Below are 20,000 nucleotides of genomic sequence, written 5' to 3' on the forward strand. Positions count from 1 at the left end.
GTGATGTCATCAGTGAGTGATGTCACCAGATTTATTTTTTTGTTTCATTTTGCACCAGATTCATTCCAGACCGCTGAAAAGTGTTTTGGCAAATTTTGGAGGTGATCAGAGCAATGGCGCATTGTAACTAGGGACAGACAGACAGCTCTCCAATTATAGTAGTAAGGTAAGATGAATATGATCTGTTGAGAATGTGAAGTAATTTTGATTGATATTCGTTGGTGAGCAGGCGTGTGTGTGTGTGTGTGTGTGTGTGTGTGTGTGTGTGTGTGTGTGTGTGTGTGTGTGTGGGACCTCAGACACGTTGATGTTCTGCTTCCGTCCTCTTGGAGCTTCGAAGAACAGCTGGTCTTTGGCTCCGGTGTTCACCTGTAGCAGCTTCCCTGTCAGACACAACACAAACACACACATGGTGTTCACCTGTAGCAGCTTCCCTGTCAGACACAACACAAACACACACATGGTGTTCACCTGTAGCAGCTTCCCTGTCAGACACAACACAAACACACACATGGTGTTCACCTGTAGCAGCTTCCCTGTCAGACACAACACAAACACACACATGGTGTTCACCTGTAGCAGCTTCCCTGTCAGACACAACACAAACACACACATGGTGTTCACCTGTAGCAGCTTCCCTGTCAGACACAACACAAACACACACATGGTGTTCACCTGTAGCAGCTTCCCTGTCAGACACAACACAAACACACACATGGTGTTCACCTGTAGCAGCTTCCCTGTCAGATACAACACAAACACACACATGGTGTTCACCTGTAGCAGCTTCCCTGTCAGACACAACACAAACACACACATGGTGTTCACCTGTAGCAGCTTCCCTGTCAGACACAACACAAACACACACATGGTGTTCACCTGTAGCAGCTTCCCTGTCAGACACAACACAAACACACACATGGTGTTCACCTGTAGCAGCTTCCCTGTCAGACACAACACAAACACACACATGGTGTTCACCTGTAGCAGCTTCCCTGTCAGACACAACACAAACACACACATGGTGTTCACCTGTAGCAGCTTCCCTGTCAGACACAACACAAACACACACATGGTGTTCACCTGTAGCAGCTTCCCTGTCAGACACAACACAAACACACACATGGTGTTCACCTGTAGCAGCTTCCCTGTCAGACACAACACAAACACACACATGGTGTTCACCTGTAGCAGCTTCCCTGTCAGACACAACACAAACACACACATGGTGTTCACCTGTAGCAGCTTCCCTGTCAGACACAACACAAACACACACATGGTGTTCACCTGTAGCAGCTTCCCTGTCAGACACAACACAAACACACACATGGTGTTCACCTGTAGCAGCTTCCCTGTCAGACACAACACAAACACACACATGGTGTTCACCTGTAGCAGCTTCCCTGTCAGACACAACACAAACACACACATGGTGTTCACCTGTAGCAGCTTCCCTGTCAGACACAACACAAACACACACATGGTGTTCACCTGTAGCAGCTTCCCTGTCAGACACAACACAAACACACACATGGTGTTCACCTGTAGCAGCTTCCCTGTCAGACACAACACAAACACACACATGGTGTTCACCTGTAGCAGCTTCCCTGTCAGACACAACACAAACACACACATGGTGTTCACCTGTAGCAGCTTCCCTGTCAGACACAACACAAACACACACATGGTGTTCACCTGTAGCAGCTTCCCTGTCAGACACAACACAAACACACACATGGTGTTCACCTGTAGCAGCTTCCCTGTCAGACACAACACAAACACACACATGGTGTTCACCTGTAGCAGCTTCCCTGTCAGACACAACACAAACACACACATGGTGTTCACCTGTAGCAGCTTCCCTGTCAGACACAACACAAACACACACATGGTGTTCACCTGTAGCAGCTTCCCTGTCAGACACAACACAAACACACACATGGTGTTCACTGTAGCAGCTTCCCTGTCAGACACAACACAAACACACACATGGTGTTCACCTGTAGCAGCTTCCCTGTCAGACACAACACAAACACACACATGGTGTTCACCTGTAGCAGCTTCCCTGTCAGACACAACACAAACACACACATGGTGTTCACCTGTAGCAGCTTCCCTGTCAGACACAACACAAACACACACATGGTGTTCACCTGTAGCAGCTTCCCTGTCAGACACAACACAAACACACACATGGTGTTCACCTGTAGCAGCTTCCCTGTCAGACACAACACAAACACACACATGGTGTTCACCTGTAGCAGCTTCCCTGTCAGACACAACACAAACACACACATGGTGTTCACCTGTAGCAGCTTCCCTGTCAGACACAACACAAACACACACATGGTGTTCACCTGTAGCAGCTTCCCTGTCAGACACAACACAAACACACACATGGTGTTCACCTGTAGCAGCTTCCCTGTCAGACACAACACAAACACACACATGGTGTTCACCTGTAGCAGCTTCCCTGTCAGACACAACACAAACACACACATGGTGTTCACCTGTAGCAGCTTCCCTGTCAGACACAACACAAACACACACATGGTGTTCACCTGTAGCAGCTTCCCTGTCAGACACAACACAAACACACACATGGTGTTCACCTGTAGCAGCTTCCCTGTCAGACACAACACAAACACACACATGGTGTTCACCTGTAGCAGCTTCCCTGTCAGACACAACACAAACACACACATGGTGTTCACCTGTAGCAGCTTCCCTGTCAGACACAACACAAACACACACATGGTGTTCACCTGTAGCAGCTTCCCTGTCAGACACAACACAAACACACACATGGTGTTCACCTGTAGCAGCTTCCCTGTCAGACACAACACAAACACACACATGGTGTTCACCTGTAGCAGCTTCCCTGTCAGACACAACACAAACACACACATGGTGTTCACCTGTAGCAGCTTCCCTGTCAGACACAACACAAACACACACATGGTGTTCACCTGTAGCAGCTTCCCTGTCAGACACAACACAAACACACACATGGTGTTCACCTGTAGCAGCTTCCCTGTCAGACACAACACAAACACACACATGGTGTTCACCTGTAGCAGCTTCCCTGTCAGACACAACACAAACACACACATGGTGTTCACCTGTAGCAGCTTCCCTGTCAGACACAACACAAACACACCACGCACGAAACTTGTCACGAAACAAAGATCATTGTCTTGGTTTCCTGTCTGCTGTTTTGGTTTCCTGTCTGCTGTTCTGAGGTTCTGTTCTGTCCCGGGTCTGATTTGTGCCAGGCCGGGTCTGATCTGTGACAAGTGTGGCCTGCAATCAACTTCTAAGATTGCTCAAATCTGTAGCCGGCTTTAAACAATGAAATTCTGAGTCCTCCGCAGACACTGCAGTCAGCTCTGAGGATGTGATTGGTTAATAGAATGAGGATGTGATTGGTTAATAGAATAGAATAGAATGATTTATTTGGCCAAATTATGCTTGCACATACAAGGAAATGTACTTGGTGTGGTCGGTGCACAGGTTACATACATCGGAACACGATAAGTTAGAAGAAATATACAAGATATAATAAATAAATATAAGATCTAAAAGATCTAAAAATATATCTGATAACCAGCACAGGTGGACCGCAGAGCAGGTTCTGCTGAACACCTTTAGTCATTATTTTTATAGCATTGTATTATTTCATTATGTGATGATGATGATGATGATGATGATGATGATGATGATGATGACGATGATGATATAGTAAGTAGGCAATCCATTATATTATTGTACAGTTTTACTCTGAGCTGGGTAAGAGACTTGCAGGTTAAGAGCAGGTTTCAGTCCAAACTAAATCAAACCCTACTAAAGCACACAATAAGTGCGTGTGTGTGTGTGTGTGTGTGTGTGTGTGTGTGTGTGTGTGTGTGTGTCCACTCACCCCTGCTGTCCCAGTCCAGATGTGTGATGAAGCTGCCAGCTGCTTTACAGATGCCGACTCTCTTGCTGGTCAGGACGTTGTAGATGTCCACAAACGAGTCATGAGACGCCACCGCCAGATACTTCCCTGCATCTGGACAGACAGACAGACAGACAGAGACAGACAGACAGACAGACAGACAGACAGACAGACAGGCAGACAGACAGACAGACAGACAGACAGACAGGCAGACAGACAGACAGACAGACAGACAGACAGGCAGACAGACAGACAGAGAGACAGACAGACAGACAGACAGGCAGACAGGCAGACAGACAGACAGACAGACAGACAGACAGACAGACAGACTGTTAGAATAAGCAGAAAGCTACACACTATTACTGGTGGATATTAACACATTCACTGCCAACAGTTTTTTTTTTACTGTAGGTAGCTTCTGCCAAGGTTTTTTTTGAGGATTCTGGCTCATCTTTCAAGAGCCGAGGATTATTTTCTGCTAGGACTTTGTGAACACAAAATATCTCAAAAGAACTAATAGAATGTGTGCTTTCTCTGTCTAAAAGAGTTAGTTTGTAGAGTTAGTAGTTATGTAGGCATTAGCAGTTGAATACAGTATGGTTTCAGCGTCTGAGAATGAAAGCTGAGATAATTGCATTTTTGTGAAATTCGATAGAACAGGCAGAACAGTCACTTTAACCATTTATTTTTGGCATCAGTAAGACATCAGACATCTAAACAATAGTTCTGAACAGTAATTTCCTCCATAACAGCACCCCCACCCCCCTCTCCTTCAAACTCCTCCCTCCGTGGGTGTTCTCCTCCTCCCTCCGTGGCTCTGCAGCAGGTGTGTCACAAGCGAGTTTCTGCTGCCTGTCTGCTGCCTGGCGGCTGCTCGTCGGGCGAGTCTGGATCGGGAACAGTAATTTCCTCCATAACAGCGATGAAGCTGCATGCGATTCTGGCCTTTATGCTGCATGTTTCAAAGTGTGTTGCACCCAGTCTATTTTTGGAACCCCCCACCGTTGTGCGCCACCGTTGTGCGCCAGCGCGAAAGCGTTTTCGCCAAACCATTCTACAGTATGAGAATGGTTTCCTTACGCTTTTCCCTGCCGTTTTGGCTCGGCTTCCTCTAGTCTGGAGAGCACTGTCGCCACTTAGTGGGTCGGTGGAATGGGTTGTACACGTTCGGTGGCTCCCATATTTTTATAGGAGATGTAAAAGGGTTTGATCCACGTCCCACCGTCAAAAAAAAAAAAAAAAATTTTGACGAGTTAACTCGTCCACGGCAGTCAACCGTTGGATTTCTTTTGACGAGTTAACTCGTCCACGGCAGTGAACGTGTTAAGATATTGTTCATAAATCATGAACTAAATAGTCATACTGTCATACTGATTGAACTATCGTGTCGTACTGTCATACTGCCTGGTACCTTGTCTCTCCTAATTGAACTATCATGTCGTACTGTCATACTGCCTGGTACCTTGTCTCTCCTAATTGAACTCTAGTGTTGTACTGTCATCCTGCCTGGTACCTTGTCTCTCCTGATTGAACTATCATGTCGTACTGTCATACTGCCTGGTACCTTGTCTCTCCTAATTGAACTATCGTGTCGTACTGTCATACTGCCTGGTACCTTGTCTCTCCTGATTGAACTATCGTGTCATACTGTCATCCTGCCTGGTACCTTGTCTCTCCTGATTGAACTATCATGTCGTACTGTCATACTGCCTGGTACCTTGTCTATCCTGATTGAACTATCGTGTCGTACTGTCATCCTGCCTGGTACCTTGTCTCTCCTGATTGAACTATCATGTCGTACTGTCATACTGCCTGGTACCTTGTCTCTCCTGATTGAACTATCATGTCGTACTGTCATACTGCCTGGTACCTTGTCTCTCCTGATTGAACTATCATGTCGTACTGTCATACTGCCTGGTACCTTGTCTCTCCTAATTGAACTATCGTGTCGTACTGTCATCCTGCCTGGTACCTTGTCTCTCCTGATTGAACTATCGTGTCGTACTGTCATACTGCCTGGTACCTTGTCTCTCCTGATTGAACTATCGTGTCATACTGTCATACTGCCTGGTACCTTGTCTCTCCTGATTGAACTATCGTGTTGTACTGTCATCCTGCCTGGTACCTTGTCTCTCCTGATTGAACTCTAGTGTCATACTGTCATACTGCCTGGTACCTTGTCTCTCCTGATTGAACTATCGTGTCATACTGTCATCCTGCCTGGTACCTTGTCTCTCCTAATTGAACTATCGTGTCGTACTGTCATCCTGCCTGGTACCTTGTCTCTCCTGATTGAACTATCGTGTCGTACTGTCATACTGCCTGGTACCTTGTCTCTCCTGATTGAACTATCGTGTCGTACTGTCATACTGCCTGGTACCTTGTCTCTCCTGATTGAACTATCGTGTCGTACTGTCATACTGCCTGGTACCTTGTCTATCCTGATTGAACTATCGTGTCGTACTGTCATACTGCCTGGTACCTTGTCTCTCCTGATTGAACTATAGTGTCGTACTGTCATACTGCCTGGTACCTTGTCTCTCCTGATTGAACTATAGTGTCGTACTGTCATACTGCCTGGTACCTTGTCTCTCCTGATTGAACTATCGTGTCATACTGTCATCCTGCCTGGTACCTTGTCTCTCCTAATTGAACTATCGTGTCGTACTGTCATACTGCCTGGTACCTTGTCTCTCCTGATTGAACTATCGTGTCGTACTGTCATACTGCCTGGTACCTTGTCTCTCCTGATTGAACTATCGTGTCGTACTGTCATACTGCCTGGTACCTTGTCTATCCTGATTGAACTATCGTGTCGTACTGTCATACTGCCTGGTACCTTGTCTCTCCTGATTGAACTATAGTGTCGTACTGTCATACTGCCTGGTACCTTGTCTCTCCTGATTGAACTATAGTGTCGTACTGTCATACTGCCTGGTACCTTGTCTCTCCTGATTGAACTATAGTGTCGTACTGTCATACTGCCTGGTACCTTGTCTATCCTGATTGAACTATCGTGTCGTACTGTCATCCTGCCTGGTACCTTGAGAGAAGCGGATGTCTGAGATGAGCTCTCTGCGGTGTTGGAAGGTCACCATGTCCTCCAGCGTGTCAGCGTTCACAACCAGGAAGCTGCCATCGTTCAGACCCACAGCAAGAGCTTTACCATCAGGAGAGAACGCACAGCAGCGACCACCTAACACACACACAGAGGCGCGCACACAGACACACACACACACACACACACATCAATATCAACAACTGTATCAACAACTAGCCAACGCTGGTGGCCTGTATGGAAACAGCATGACCCGAAATGGTTGAAATGTATATCAATCTGGTCATTCAGTGGTACTATGTTAGCCCACAGCTAACAGCTAGCATCAGATACAGTACCAGAGCGGATCATGATTACCCACAATGCCTTGCATTGCCCAAGCTCCGTTAGCCAGAAAGGGGCTCCAGCTACATTTTAAATGCATAATATAATGATGATAATATTAAACGTCTGACCCTTTCAAAAGTACATCACAAACGGACAGCCCTGCTTCATCCTCCCTCAAAAATGCGTCCATTGGAGTGAATGGAGATGTTGCAACTCTTCTATGATATGCCACCATGCGGTGATGTCACTGTGATGCCACTCTGATGTCACTCACCTCTCTTCAGCTTGCAGACAGCCACCATGCGGTGATGTCACTGTGATGTCACTCACCTCTCTCTTCAGCTTGCGGACAACCACCATGCGGTGATGTCACTGTGATGCCACTCTGATGTCACTCACCTCTCTTCAGCTTGCAGACAGCCACCATGCGGTGATGTCACTGTGATGTCACTCACCTCTCTCTTCAGCTTGCGGACAGACACCATGCGGTGATGTCACTGTGATGTCACTCATCTCTCTTCAGCTTGCGGACAAGTTAAACTGGGCCAACCAAGTTGATTTTGTATGTTCTCGTATTAACCAGCGCTTGCACTTTCTGAGAAGGCTCAGGGTCCATGGAGTGGAAAAAAACATCATGCTGCTGTTCTACAGGGCAGCCATTGAATCCATCATCCGCTATGGCATCACTACATGGTTTGGTAACCTGTCCGTTAAACTTAAATCACAACTCCAAAACCTAATTAAGAGGGCTGGTAAAATTATCGGTATGCAGCCCCCATCTCCTCTCCAAGAGATCTTTGAGGAGACGGCGAGGAAGCAGGGCCTCAAAATTACCTGCGACCCCAATCACATCCTCCATAAAGAGTATGAGATGCTGCCGTCAGGCAGAAGGTACAGGTTACCAAACTGTAAATTGAACAGGTATAAATTTTCCTTTGTCCCACTGTCCATTAAAGCACTCAATAGTAAGAGATAACGCAGACCAACTTAGTACAGCTCATCATGTTCTATTCTTAGGGAAGCGGTGCAATATTTAATAAATTTTCATTTCAACATTTTTCTCTTTTTTTGTGGAGGGCTGGTGCAATACTTTACCACTGGGTACGCTTGATGTATATGTACACTGTAGGAATTTAATGTTAATTGTCGTCTGATTGCACTGTCTATATGTCAATATGTATATGTCTAACGCTGTGTCTCTTGATGCCCAAAAAGAATTTCTCCCAAGGGAGACAATAAAGGCTAATTCAATTCAATTCAATTCAATTCAATTCAATTCAACCACCATGCGGTGATGTCACTCTGATGTCACTCACCTCTCTTCAGCTTGCGTCAGCCACCATGCGGTGATGTCACTGTGATGTCACTGGTAAATGGTAAATGGTCTGCATTTATATAGCGCTTTTATCCAAAGCGCTTTACAATGAGTAGATAGTCTACATTCACCCATTCATACACCGATGGCAGCAGGCTGCCACGCAGGGTGCCTACACACCATTGGGAGCAAGGAGGGTTAAGTGTCTTGCCCAAGGACACAACGACAGCAGCTGGGAGGGAGCGGGGATCGAACCGCCAACCCTTGCGTCATTGGCCGACCCGCTCTACCTCCTGAGCTAAAGCCGCCCCCTCACTCACCTCTCTTCAGCTTGCGGACAACCACCATGCGGTGATGTCACTCTGATGTCACTCACCTCTCTTCAGCTTGCGGACAGCCACCATGCGGTGATGTCACTGTGATGTCACTCACCTCTCTTCAGCTTGCGGACAACCACCATGCGGTGATGTCACTCTGATGTCACTCACCTCGCTTCAGCTTGCGGACAGCCACCATGCGGTGATGTCACTGTGATGTCACTCACCTCTCTTCAGCTTGCAGACAGCCACCATGCGGTGATGTCACTGTGATGTCACTCACCTCTCTTCAGCTTGCAGACAGCCACCATGCGGTGATGTCACTGTGATGTCACTCACCTCTCTTCAGCTTGCGGACAGCCACCATGCGGTGATTGGCTGACAGCTCCCATATCCTCAGAGTTTTGTCGTCACTCACGGTGGCACAGACCGGGAGGAGAGGGTGAGCTGCCAGACCCCACACCTCCCCCTCCATGTGACCCTGCACACACACATGCACGCACACACACACGCACGTACACACACACACGCATGCACGCACGCACGCACGCACACACACACACTCACACACACACACACACACACACACACACTCACACACACACACACACACAAACACGCCCGCACGCACACACGCGCGCACACACACACACACACACACACACACACACACACACACACACAATTAAAAAAGCGGTAAGACTGCATGACATCACACAACAGTCTAATCCTAACGTTAATTTAAAATGAGATATTCCTCTCAATCTGGCTTCAAACGGCCACAATTTGAGCAAAAATTTTGTGGGGGACCCCATAGCTCTCAGGTAGTAACTCGAACCCTGCCTTAACTGATGCGTTGTTGCAAAAACAATACATTCAGATTTTCCTAAGTGCAGGGATAACTTGCATAACCATGTGTTTACATGTTGAAGCTCTTCACTAAGTGATGTTCTAACTGTTTCTAAGCTCTCTGGTTACCAACAAGGCAGAGTCATCTGCATACAGAAGTAAAGGACCTGAGCAGGCTGAGTCCATGTCATTAATGTACAGCGAAAATAATAAAGGACCAATAATGCTTCCTTGAGGGACACCACAGTTAATGGTTTTGGGCTCAGAGAGTACACCTCCTACTTCTACCCTTTGGACTCTGTCGGAGAGGTTTGACTCTACCCCTTAAAACCCATTTTGCCTTCAATTGACACAGTCAGATTTGCTGGTTGGCCGTGTCAAAAGCTTTTTGTAGGTCAAGCATTATATTATATTATATAATATATATATTATTATATATATACCCTTCCACAGTACTTAAGTTGCATTATTACCCTTCCACAGTACTTAAGTTGCCACTGTCAAGTTGCTTTTGAATGAAGTCCGTTAAAAAGGTCAAACAAGTATCAGTTGAGTCAGACTGTCTTAACGTGTCTCACCTGAACCAACAGTGTCATGGGTCCGCTCTTATCGATCTCCAGTATCTCTCCGTTCTTGGTGCCAACCAGGATGTGTCCGTGTCCCAGAGAGACGGCCCGGACGGACGGGTTCTCCTCCAGCAGCAGACCTGAGCAAAGGTCACAGAGACACCCAGTGCTGCACGGGTCAAAGGTCACAGAGACACAGAGCACAGGTCACACAAACTACGAGTTTCCTTTTTGAGCTCACGAGACGCTGAAAACTGCATGGCAGAAAATAAGCTATTGAGAGTAAATACAGGCTTTGCAGCCATTATGGCCTCTGTTCCAGGCTGTTTCACCGCGCGTTATATCTTTATACAGTAGTTTTCAGAAACTTATGTTCTAGGTGAGTAGGATAAAATAAGGTCCAGGTTGTAAAAACCCCCAGAGAAAAACAGAATTCTCTTTTAACACTCCTACTCGTGTATATATTGTATTGTATATATTGTATTTATTGGACTGCACTTGCAATGTTGTGATTTTGCCTTTTAGATATTTTCCCATTTCCTTTGATCTCTGAATATTGATATGACTGCTAGGTTGCATACTTCTGAACACTTCCTTTCTAGGAAATTTGTACAAAATTAGTACAAAAGAAAGTGTGAACCTAAATTCTTACAGTAAAAATATGTGAATCTTGTCAGAGCAAAAAGATGTGTCACAGAGATGGCAGATCTGTCACAGAGATGACAGCGTATGATGTGATTGATGAAAGATGTGTCACAGAGATGACAGCATATGATGTCACAGAGATGACAGCGTATGATGTCACAGAGATGACAGCGTATGATGTGATTGATGAAAGATGTGGATGTGATTGATGAAAGATGTGTCACAGAGATGACAGCGTATGATGTCATCGTGATGCGATTGTGAGCTGCAGAAGAAGTGGGCGTACCCTTGGAGTTTGGCGTGAGCGCAGCTCTCTTGATGGCGTAGCTCTTCAGACAGCGTTCAAACATGTCGTCCCACAGCTCCACCACACCGTCCTTCCCCCCTGTCACAAAGCCCTGCATAACATGATGATGTCACAAAGCCCTGATGATGTCACAAAGCCCTGATGATGTCACAAAGCCCGGCATAACATGATGATGTCACAAATCCCTGATGATGTCACAAAGCCCTGGTGATGTCACAAAGCCCTGCACGCCGCTCGGTCACGACCCCTTGATGTCACTTCTTAACACACCCGGAGGCGTTGTCACTTTTCGATGCCACTGGTTACGGCACCACGGCAGTGATGTCTGATGCCATTGATGATGTCATACGTCCTACATTGATTACAACTGATGACATTATCACCGATGACATTACTGAATTGTGAATTCACAATTTGTTTATTTCGCTATTCCTGCACACTGTGGTACCTAAACATAAATAAATGAAAAATGTGAAATTAAAATGCAAAATTCCAATGACTGAATGAATTTGAATAGAACCGCCGTGCGGTGGAGCTAACAGTGGCATAACACAAATAGAGTAGAGAATGTAACAATCAGGAGTGGGCCTTAAGTTAGAAAAGGTTGAGAACCCCGGGTCTATGGGACTCTACCCTGCCTGCTGCCTGCTGAGGAACAGCGTACCCCGTGTGTTTGAAGTGACGCCATGGGTCCTGACTATTTTATTTAACCTTTATAGGCCTCTTTTACAAGAGAGAACTGGCCAAGAAGGCGGAAAATTTACACGTCAGAAATACACGAGTGCATGTAAATAAAAAGTACAGAATCAACAAAGAGAATCAACAAAGACACAGACTACCAATAATTCACCGTAGGCGAGTATAAAACACAGCAGCACACTTAAAAGAAATAAAACCAATGATCAATTACAGATAAAAGTACAAAAACAATTATGCAGCAAAACAGGAGCAAGTAGAGGCTAGGGATTCAGAAAGGTTTTGTTTGAAAACTGATAAAGGAACCAGAGAAGCCAATTTAAGGCTGGACGGTCATTCCAGGACCAGGGGCCAAAATAAGAGAAGTTTCTTTGACCAGATTCAGTTCACACTGGGGTTACTTCCAGACGCAACCAGGTGTTGGATCTCAGATTGAGGTTGTTTTCAATCAGGTTTAGCTTGGAGCGGATGTAGCAGGGCAGCTTACCAAGCAACGCCTTGTAAATCAGGACGTACCAGTGATGTAGCCTACGCGTAGTGAGTGAGGACCAACCAGTGATGTAGCCTACGCGTAGTGAGTGAGGACCAACCAACTAAAGTGTACAGAATGCAATGGTGGGTCCTGAAGGCTGAGTTGGTAATATATCGCAATGCAGCATGATAAAGCGGGTCAAGTTTTGCCAAAGCTGAAGGACAAGCAAATCTATAAACACAGTCGCAGTAATCGAGCTGAGACAGGAAAAGGCTTTCGACAAGCCGTTTACGGGACTAGAGGGTGACATGGGACTAGAGGGTGACATGGGACTAGAGGGGGACATGGGACTAGAGGGGGACATGGGACTAGAGGGTGACATGGGACTAGAGGGTGACACGGGACTAGAGGGTGACACGGGACTACAGGGTGACACGGGACTAGAGGGTGACATGGGACTAGAGGGTGACATGGGACTAGAGGGTGACATGGGACTACAGGGTGACATGGGACTAGAGGGTGACATGGGACTAGAGGGTGACATGGGACTAGAGGGTGACATGGGACTACAGGGTGACATGGGACTAGAGGGTGACATGGGACTAGAGGGGGACATGGGACTAGAGGGTAACATGGGACTAGAGGGTGACATGGGACTAGAGGGGGACTATTATACGCTGATTGTAAATGGCTTTAGCGTGTCTAGTCTAGTCTAGTGTCCGATTGGTGAAAAGTTTGCAAATTTTTTGCAAAAAAAAAAAAGTTGGCACACACATAGCCCTCCCCGTAAGCCAGTCTGCGTGCAAAAAACAAAGCAAACACACACAGAAAAAACAGAAAAAAATTGCCATGGGGGCACTACAGTGGTATTTTATGTTTTTAGGCCTTCACAGGCCATTTTAGGCCATTGTGACATCATCACCAGCATTATGTAGTAGCCCCGCCCCTCCCGCCCCCTCCCCTCCCCAGCAGCACCTTGTCCAGGGAGCACATGGCGAACACGGGCCCATCGTGTGCCTTGATGGTCTTGAGGAGTGAGATGTCTCTCCAGATAAACACGTCTCCGTTAGTGCCTCCAGAGAACAGCAGCTCCTCAGAGCGGCCGTAGCACGCTGACATCATGGTCTCCTGTCGCCCCAGGGTCCCAAAGACCCCCCTCCTGAACGTCAGCCCACCTCCTGGGGGAGGAAACACCTTCCTTAAAGAAGCACGCCAACATTTTGGGATATTCTCCTATTTGCCATCATCTTTGCCAGTTAGGGATGTCACCCGATAACCGTTTAACCGATAACCAACTGTTTCAACCGTAACCGACTACTATCGAATACGAATACTATCAGTTAATTAGTAAAAAAGAAAAAGAAAACGTTGACTTTAACCCAAGTAATGAAAAAAGGTTGTTGCATGGTAAAAGAAAAATAAGATACACAATCTATATCTTAAATAACTCATGCAGGCTGTGTGCTGTGTAGGCTATCTTCACATTTTAAAGGTCCATTCCGTAACTTCTACTTCTTACTGACACCAGTGGCAGCATGTGGTCTAGCAGGCACGCGTGCACCCTTGATCCTACTCGCACGCGCCCAGCAGCTGCCTGGCTAAAACAATGACAGAGGTGTCTGTTGCTGTGTAGCGTTAGCTAATAAAAGTCAAATTATTTTATTATTTTAACACATTAAGTGCCAGAGACGGACTAATTCGTCTTACATAATCCAGCGCTTGAGTGCCAAGGACGGACTAACTCGTCTTACATAAAGATTTTTTTTTTTTGACGGTGGTACATCAATCAACCCCTTTTACATCTTCGAGATAATTATAGGAGCAAGAGCATGTGTGTAATCTATTTTACCGACCACTAAGTGGCGACAGAGACCGAGAGAAGTCACAGCCACGGGACCCAAAAGCAGCCGCCTCCGCGGAAATGGCTTGGATTTTACAGTCAGAAGCCCGAGACACACACACAGAACGGACAGAGATCCCTTCCCCCCAGAGCCGCGGATCAACGCGCGAACACACACACACACACACACACACACACACACACACACACACACACACACACACACACACACACACACACACACACACACACCGCGGGAGCAAGCTTGGCGATTTTACAGTAATCCAATCCATTTCAGGCAAGCAGGCAGGCAGGCACGCAGACAGACAGGCAGGCAGCACAACACGCTTCTGACACGCCCGCTGAAGCCAGGAGGAAGGAGGAGAAGACACACGGAGGGAGGAGTTTGAATGAGAGGGGTGTTTCCTGTTGTTATGGAGGAAATTACTGTTCAAAACTATTGTTTAGAATGTCTGACGGTCTTACTGATGCCAAAAATGAATGGTTAAAGTGACTGTTTCACAAAAAGCCATTTATCTCTGAATAAATTTCCAGACGCTGAAACCATGCTGTACTCAACGGCTAATATCTACATAACTACTAACTCTGCAAACTAACTCTTTTAGACAGAGAAAGCACACATTCTATTAGTTATTTTTAGATGATTGCTGTTCATGAATTCTTAACAGAAAAGAATCCTCGGCTGTTCTAAAATGAGCCAGAATCGTCAAAAACACCCCTGGCACAACTTACCTACAGGAATGAAAACATGGCTGGCACCCAATGTGTTAAAAGAGTCACATGTACATAGGACCATTTTGGCGTGTTGGAATGTGTATTCGGTGACCTAAGGCTAAGGCTAAGGCTAAGGCTAAGGCTAAGGCTAAGGCTAAGGCTAGCCCGTAGTGTACCGCAAAATACCAGTCACTATGCTAAGCCAACTAGCAGGAGGGTCGCTTCTCTAATTTCTACTGCATGCAGAGATGGTGCTGGATGGTGGAGAGGGTGGAGAGCATGGTGGTGGACGACGGTGGTGTTTGTTTTACCTGAGTGTTGCCAGAACTTGATGTGCTTGATACCCACAGAGACCAGCTTGTCCATCCTGAACGGGTTGCTCTTCACCACAAAGATCTTGTCTTTATGACCCCTGCAGACAGAGAAGGCCTCAGTCAAACACATCGTTATCATCAATGGTGGAACTGCCCATCTTTCGGCAAAGACTAAAAACACACCTTTTCAGACTCCATCTGGGCCCTTCTTGAACTAACATCTTTATCTCTCTTCTCAAAGAAAAAATACAACTAATGTCACACATTCCTTTTCAAACTACTTTCTACAAGTGCTACTCTATTCCTTCAAACAGCTCTAGCTGTCATAGATTGTGTTGCATAGTCGATTTCTCTACTGTTGACAACTGACAACTCTACTGTTCATACCCCCAAAACGAACCGCCCCAAGGGGGAAAACGCTCTCTGTCTCAGAACAACTGCTCCAAACGAGACACCCTTAGGGGACATTCAACCCAAAAGCGTTTTTGGAGCTGCCAGCGTCTTTCTGCAATTCATTCTCTATGTAAGGACGGGCTAGACGTGCTCCTCTTTTAATGAACGCACCTGGCGTTTAAACGCTGGTGGCGTCTGTTGTTTTTGGAGGAGCGCTGTGGGCGTTTTTAAGCTGAAAAAAGTTGAACATTAGAGGAAAAGCGCGCTGCTCGTCTTTTTCACTCCTCCTACCTTTTCTCCTCCCGAGGGATTTTCAACCTCGCTGCTGCCAGAATTGGCAATAATCTGGCTTTCATGTTGACAGTGAACAACATCAAACAGACAAAACCAGCTGGCTACCGTCCGTGTGGTCGTTGTGTTCTGATCTGTACTGCACGCGACTACAGGGGAACACAAACGGAGCGCAAAGAAACCGCTCCGTGCGCTGTGTTTTGTGCACAATGGAAGCGCTCTCGACATGATTTTCATAGCGTTCTGACTGAAAAAAAAAACACTTTTGGTGTGAACGTCCCCTTTAGACTTTAGACTTCTTTATTGTGACTATCCTTGATGTTTTTCCCTGAGATGCATGTCGTTTTTACTTCATGTGTTTTTAAACTAAAAAGAAAAAGAGTTGGGAACCTGCTTTATTGCATCCAAACCCAGAGCTGACCTGGAACATTTTCTTAAGTCTCATTACAATTAAATTGCTTCCATTGATTTTGTAACGGTGTTTTCATTTCAAATGTCTCGAGCTTAAATGAGTCTTATTCCATTAGAGTCCTTCCTTCCATCTGGATCTTAGTTGCTCATCAGTTAAATTAATTGTTTAATAAAAAGAAAAACAGAAGACGGAAGATAAAGCTTATGTTATGTTTGTACCATTGTCTGTCTCACTGTGTTAGGGTTAGGGTTAGGTGGGTTAGTAGACTGAGATTGATGGACTGATCAGCTTTGTGAAGTAAACAGACTCAGGTCGGTACCTTGCTTTAGCGAGCCTCTCTCCTTTCTTCCAGTCCCAGATGACGATGGAGTGAGAATCATCGAGGCCCACCGAGACCAGGCTCTTCCCGTCCACTGGACCACAGACAGACAGACAGACACACAGACAGACAGACAGGCAGAGAGACAGGCACGCAGGCAGGCAGACAGGCAGGCAGACAGGCAGGCAGACAGACAGGCAGGCAGGCAGGCAGGCAGGCAGATAGACAGAGAGACAGTCAGAGAGACAGACAGACAGACAGACAGGCAGGCAGACAGACAGGCAGGCAGGCAGACAGAGAGACAGAGAGACAGTCAGTCAGACAGACAGATAGAGAGACAGTCAGACAGACAGACAGACAGGCAGACAGAGGTCACTCATCTCTTCACAGACCTCACAAACAATGTAAATAACTACCGTAAATAAAATAAATAAATTGAGATTGCAACCTGCAACTTCCCGAGTAGACCTTTAGAAGCAGATGACCATGCCACAGAGCAATAATCCAAATGACAGAGAACTAATAAACAAACAAGTTGTACTAAGTCATAAAAGTGGTCGTCGTTTGTGAAGATTATCCTGCCGAACACAAATGACCACTCCCATCAACTTTTGTTAACCAGATACCTTATTTCATGCATAGGGAAGTCCACATTCTAAAAGCCCTAAGAACCAACATGGTTTCTGGTTAAGCCGACAAAAATACCTCATCCCTGCGCTACTCTAATTCACATATCCCCAGATTGGTCCCGTCTACATGAGTTAACCCTTTACTGGCTGACATGAGTTAACCCTTTACTGGCTGACATGAGTTAACCCTTTACTGGCTGATTTGGAGAACTTTCTGACGAGGTGGCATTAAAGTACCTGTGAACTCTAAGGCACACACTCCTCTGCTGTGAACACCCCTCAGCACCGACAGACACTTGAGAGCCTGGATGTCCCACACATGGATGGCTGGGTCCCTCCCAACCTGCACACACACACACACACACACACACGCACACACGCACACACGCACGCACGCGCACGCATGCACACACACAGACACACAGACACACACACACACACGCACGCACGCGCACGCACACACACGCACGCACACACACGCACACACGCACACGCATGCACACACACAGACACACAGACACACAGACACACACACACACAGACACACACGCAAGCACGCACACACACGCACGCACACGCACAGATACACAGACACACAGACACACAGACACACACACACACACACACACACACACACACACACACACAAAGGGGAGGTCAGTCGGATTTGGCCTGCCATTCTGAACAAGGTCTGTAAGAGGCAGGAAGCTGCAGTTGGCCTGGGGCGTCCTGATTGGCTTAGCCTACCTGTCCGGAGGCGACATAGTCCTTGATTGGGTGCACAGTGAGGCTAATGATGTCATCGTCGTGACCCAGGTAGAAGCGCTGGCTGTGCTGCGTGCGGTTGTAGACCACGCCCACGGCTGCCACATGGTACACCACCTCCCCCTGCTGGCTGTAGAACAGGTTGTTACGGCAGTCACAGCCGCGGTACCTGAGGAGGAAACACCAGAACCAAAGAGTATAGAAACCAAGAGTCGACATTCCAATGCTTTTTTTTTAAACAGCGCTGCTGCCATTTTGGCCTGAAAAACACCTCCTTAAGCCAATAGGACAGCAGAACATTCATTAGAACCATGACAGCCAATCAGTGGTAGCCTAGTCTCTCAAAAATGGTGGATTTTGCTGTGCGCTGATGTTGCAATGGAACAACATATTGACTGTCAGTTCTTAGCAATGAAAGTTCTTTGCCATAACCATGAGCCCTTCAGTCACAGGTACCACAACACGGTACCACTATACCGGTACCTTTACAACCGGTACCTTTACAACCGATACTACCGATACTGAAATGCAATGCAGATTTAGCTGCCAAAATGAGGTGCCATGCCCAAGCTGCTGAGTGAAATATTGCCTTCCGGTGCTCCGAAAACCAGCACCGCACGTACGCACCTTCACTAACATGATCGTTTGGAGCGCGGCACTTGGAATACCAGGATACCTGATGCAGCATTTGTGTGTGTAAAGCTGTGTTCACACCGAGATATTTATTTTTCTCTCTGTCGCTCGATTGAACCCTTTGGAATCGCTCTGTCGCTCTGTTTAAATGGCTCAACGGGCACAATAATTGACGGACATCTGGGGGCTATAACGTTACGCAATGTCATGATATTTGTCCACTACGAGCCAGCGTAGTTGTTTACAAGCTAAGCCTATCAGCGTGCTCCTAATGCGAGATCTATACCGGTAGTACAGACTTCCCTTCATGTCAGCCTGTCAATCAGCTGTCAATGCGGTTTGTTGCCACACAATAAACCAGCGGTTTGTCCAAGCCAGTGTGATCCTTGACTCACTCTCACACGGCAGCCAATCAGCGTTGAACAGCGAGCGACTGATGCCAGCGTAATTTCGCTCGAGTTGAGATATTTCATCTCGGGCGATGAGCGAATTTTCTCCCTATCGTTCTGTCTCTGTCGCTCGGACGCCCATCGATTTTTCTCCCGGCCGAATATACGCTCAATTATTATTATCAACATTCAAACGTGGTGCTACCAGCCGCGTAAGGTGCTTATGTGCTTGTAAGAGATGTTGTGCATGGGATGCCACGCAAGGGGTCCATGAGAAACCAGCTGGGCGAATCACTTGTCGCTTCTAACCTTGTCAAAATAGGCAAGAAACGGGTCACAGATATTTGAGAATCTTTTAAGTGAATTGGTCGTCAGGAACCTGAGTCTCTCCATCCGTATAACTGAGACCATGTCCGTTTACCACAGCTAAAAAGAAGGAGAGGGGGACTTCCATTCCTTCAGAATGAGTCTCTAAGCAACAGTCGGCCCCTGTGTCAGAGACTGTTGGACAGCCGTAGGAAGGAGCAGAGAGGATAGTTTTGCTGTATATTTTGGAGAGGCATTACTAGTTGTTAATATATTGTTGTTGTATATTTTGCAGAGGCATTACCCGTGGACAAACTGCAGGCGAAGCCCCTCCTCTGGAGCTTTCTGACGCTTCAGTGAACCAATCAACTTCTTCCTCAGCTGAGGAAGATCCTCCTTGTACACCTGCATATAGATAGATAGATAGATAGATAGATAGATAGATAGATAGATAGATAGATAGATAGATAGATAGATAGATAGAT

At 46.6% G+C, this 20,000-nt stretch overlaps 1 protein-coding gene across 1 annotated transcript in view; it reads right to left on the reverse strand.

Annotated features, from left to right (window-relative positions):
* Positions 1 to 20,000, reverse strand: part of LOC310794077 (echinoderm microtubule-associated protein-like 6) — a gene marked incomplete at its 5' end in the record, with an annotated part of 68,792 nt that overhangs the window by 27,564 nt on the left and 21,228 nt on the right. Inside the window, 12 exons of the mRNA XM_083655957.1 lie at positions 295 to 383; positions 3,920 to 4,051; positions 6,981 to 7,133; positions 9,294 to 9,435; positions 10,382 to 10,509; positions 11,301 to 11,412; positions 13,465 to 13,667; positions 15,376 to 15,476; positions 16,794 to 16,887; positions 17,660 to 17,765; positions 18,170 to 18,356; positions 19,820 to 19,920. Of these exons, the coding sequence (XP_083512083.1) occupies positions 295 to 383; positions 3,920 to 4,051; positions 6,981 to 7,133; positions 9,294 to 9,435; positions 10,382 to 10,509; positions 11,301 to 11,412; positions 13,465 to 13,667; positions 15,376 to 15,476; positions 16,794 to 16,887; positions 17,660 to 17,765; positions 18,170 to 18,356; positions 19,820 to 19,920 (1,548 nt within the window). The remainder of the gene's footprint in view (positions 1 to 294; positions 384 to 3,919; positions 4,052 to 6,980; positions 7,134 to 9,293; positions 9,436 to 10,381; positions 10,510 to 11,300; positions 11,413 to 13,464; positions 13,668 to 15,375; positions 15,477 to 16,793; positions 16,888 to 17,659; positions 17,766 to 18,169; positions 18,357 to 19,819; positions 19,921 to 20,000) is intronic.

This window comes from Poromitra crassiceps, assembly GCF_964638095.1.
Source record: "Poromitra crassiceps genome assembly, chromosome: 19".
NCBI lineage: Eukaryota > Metazoa > Chordata > Actinopteri > Beryciformes > Melamphaidae > Poromitra > Poromitra crassiceps.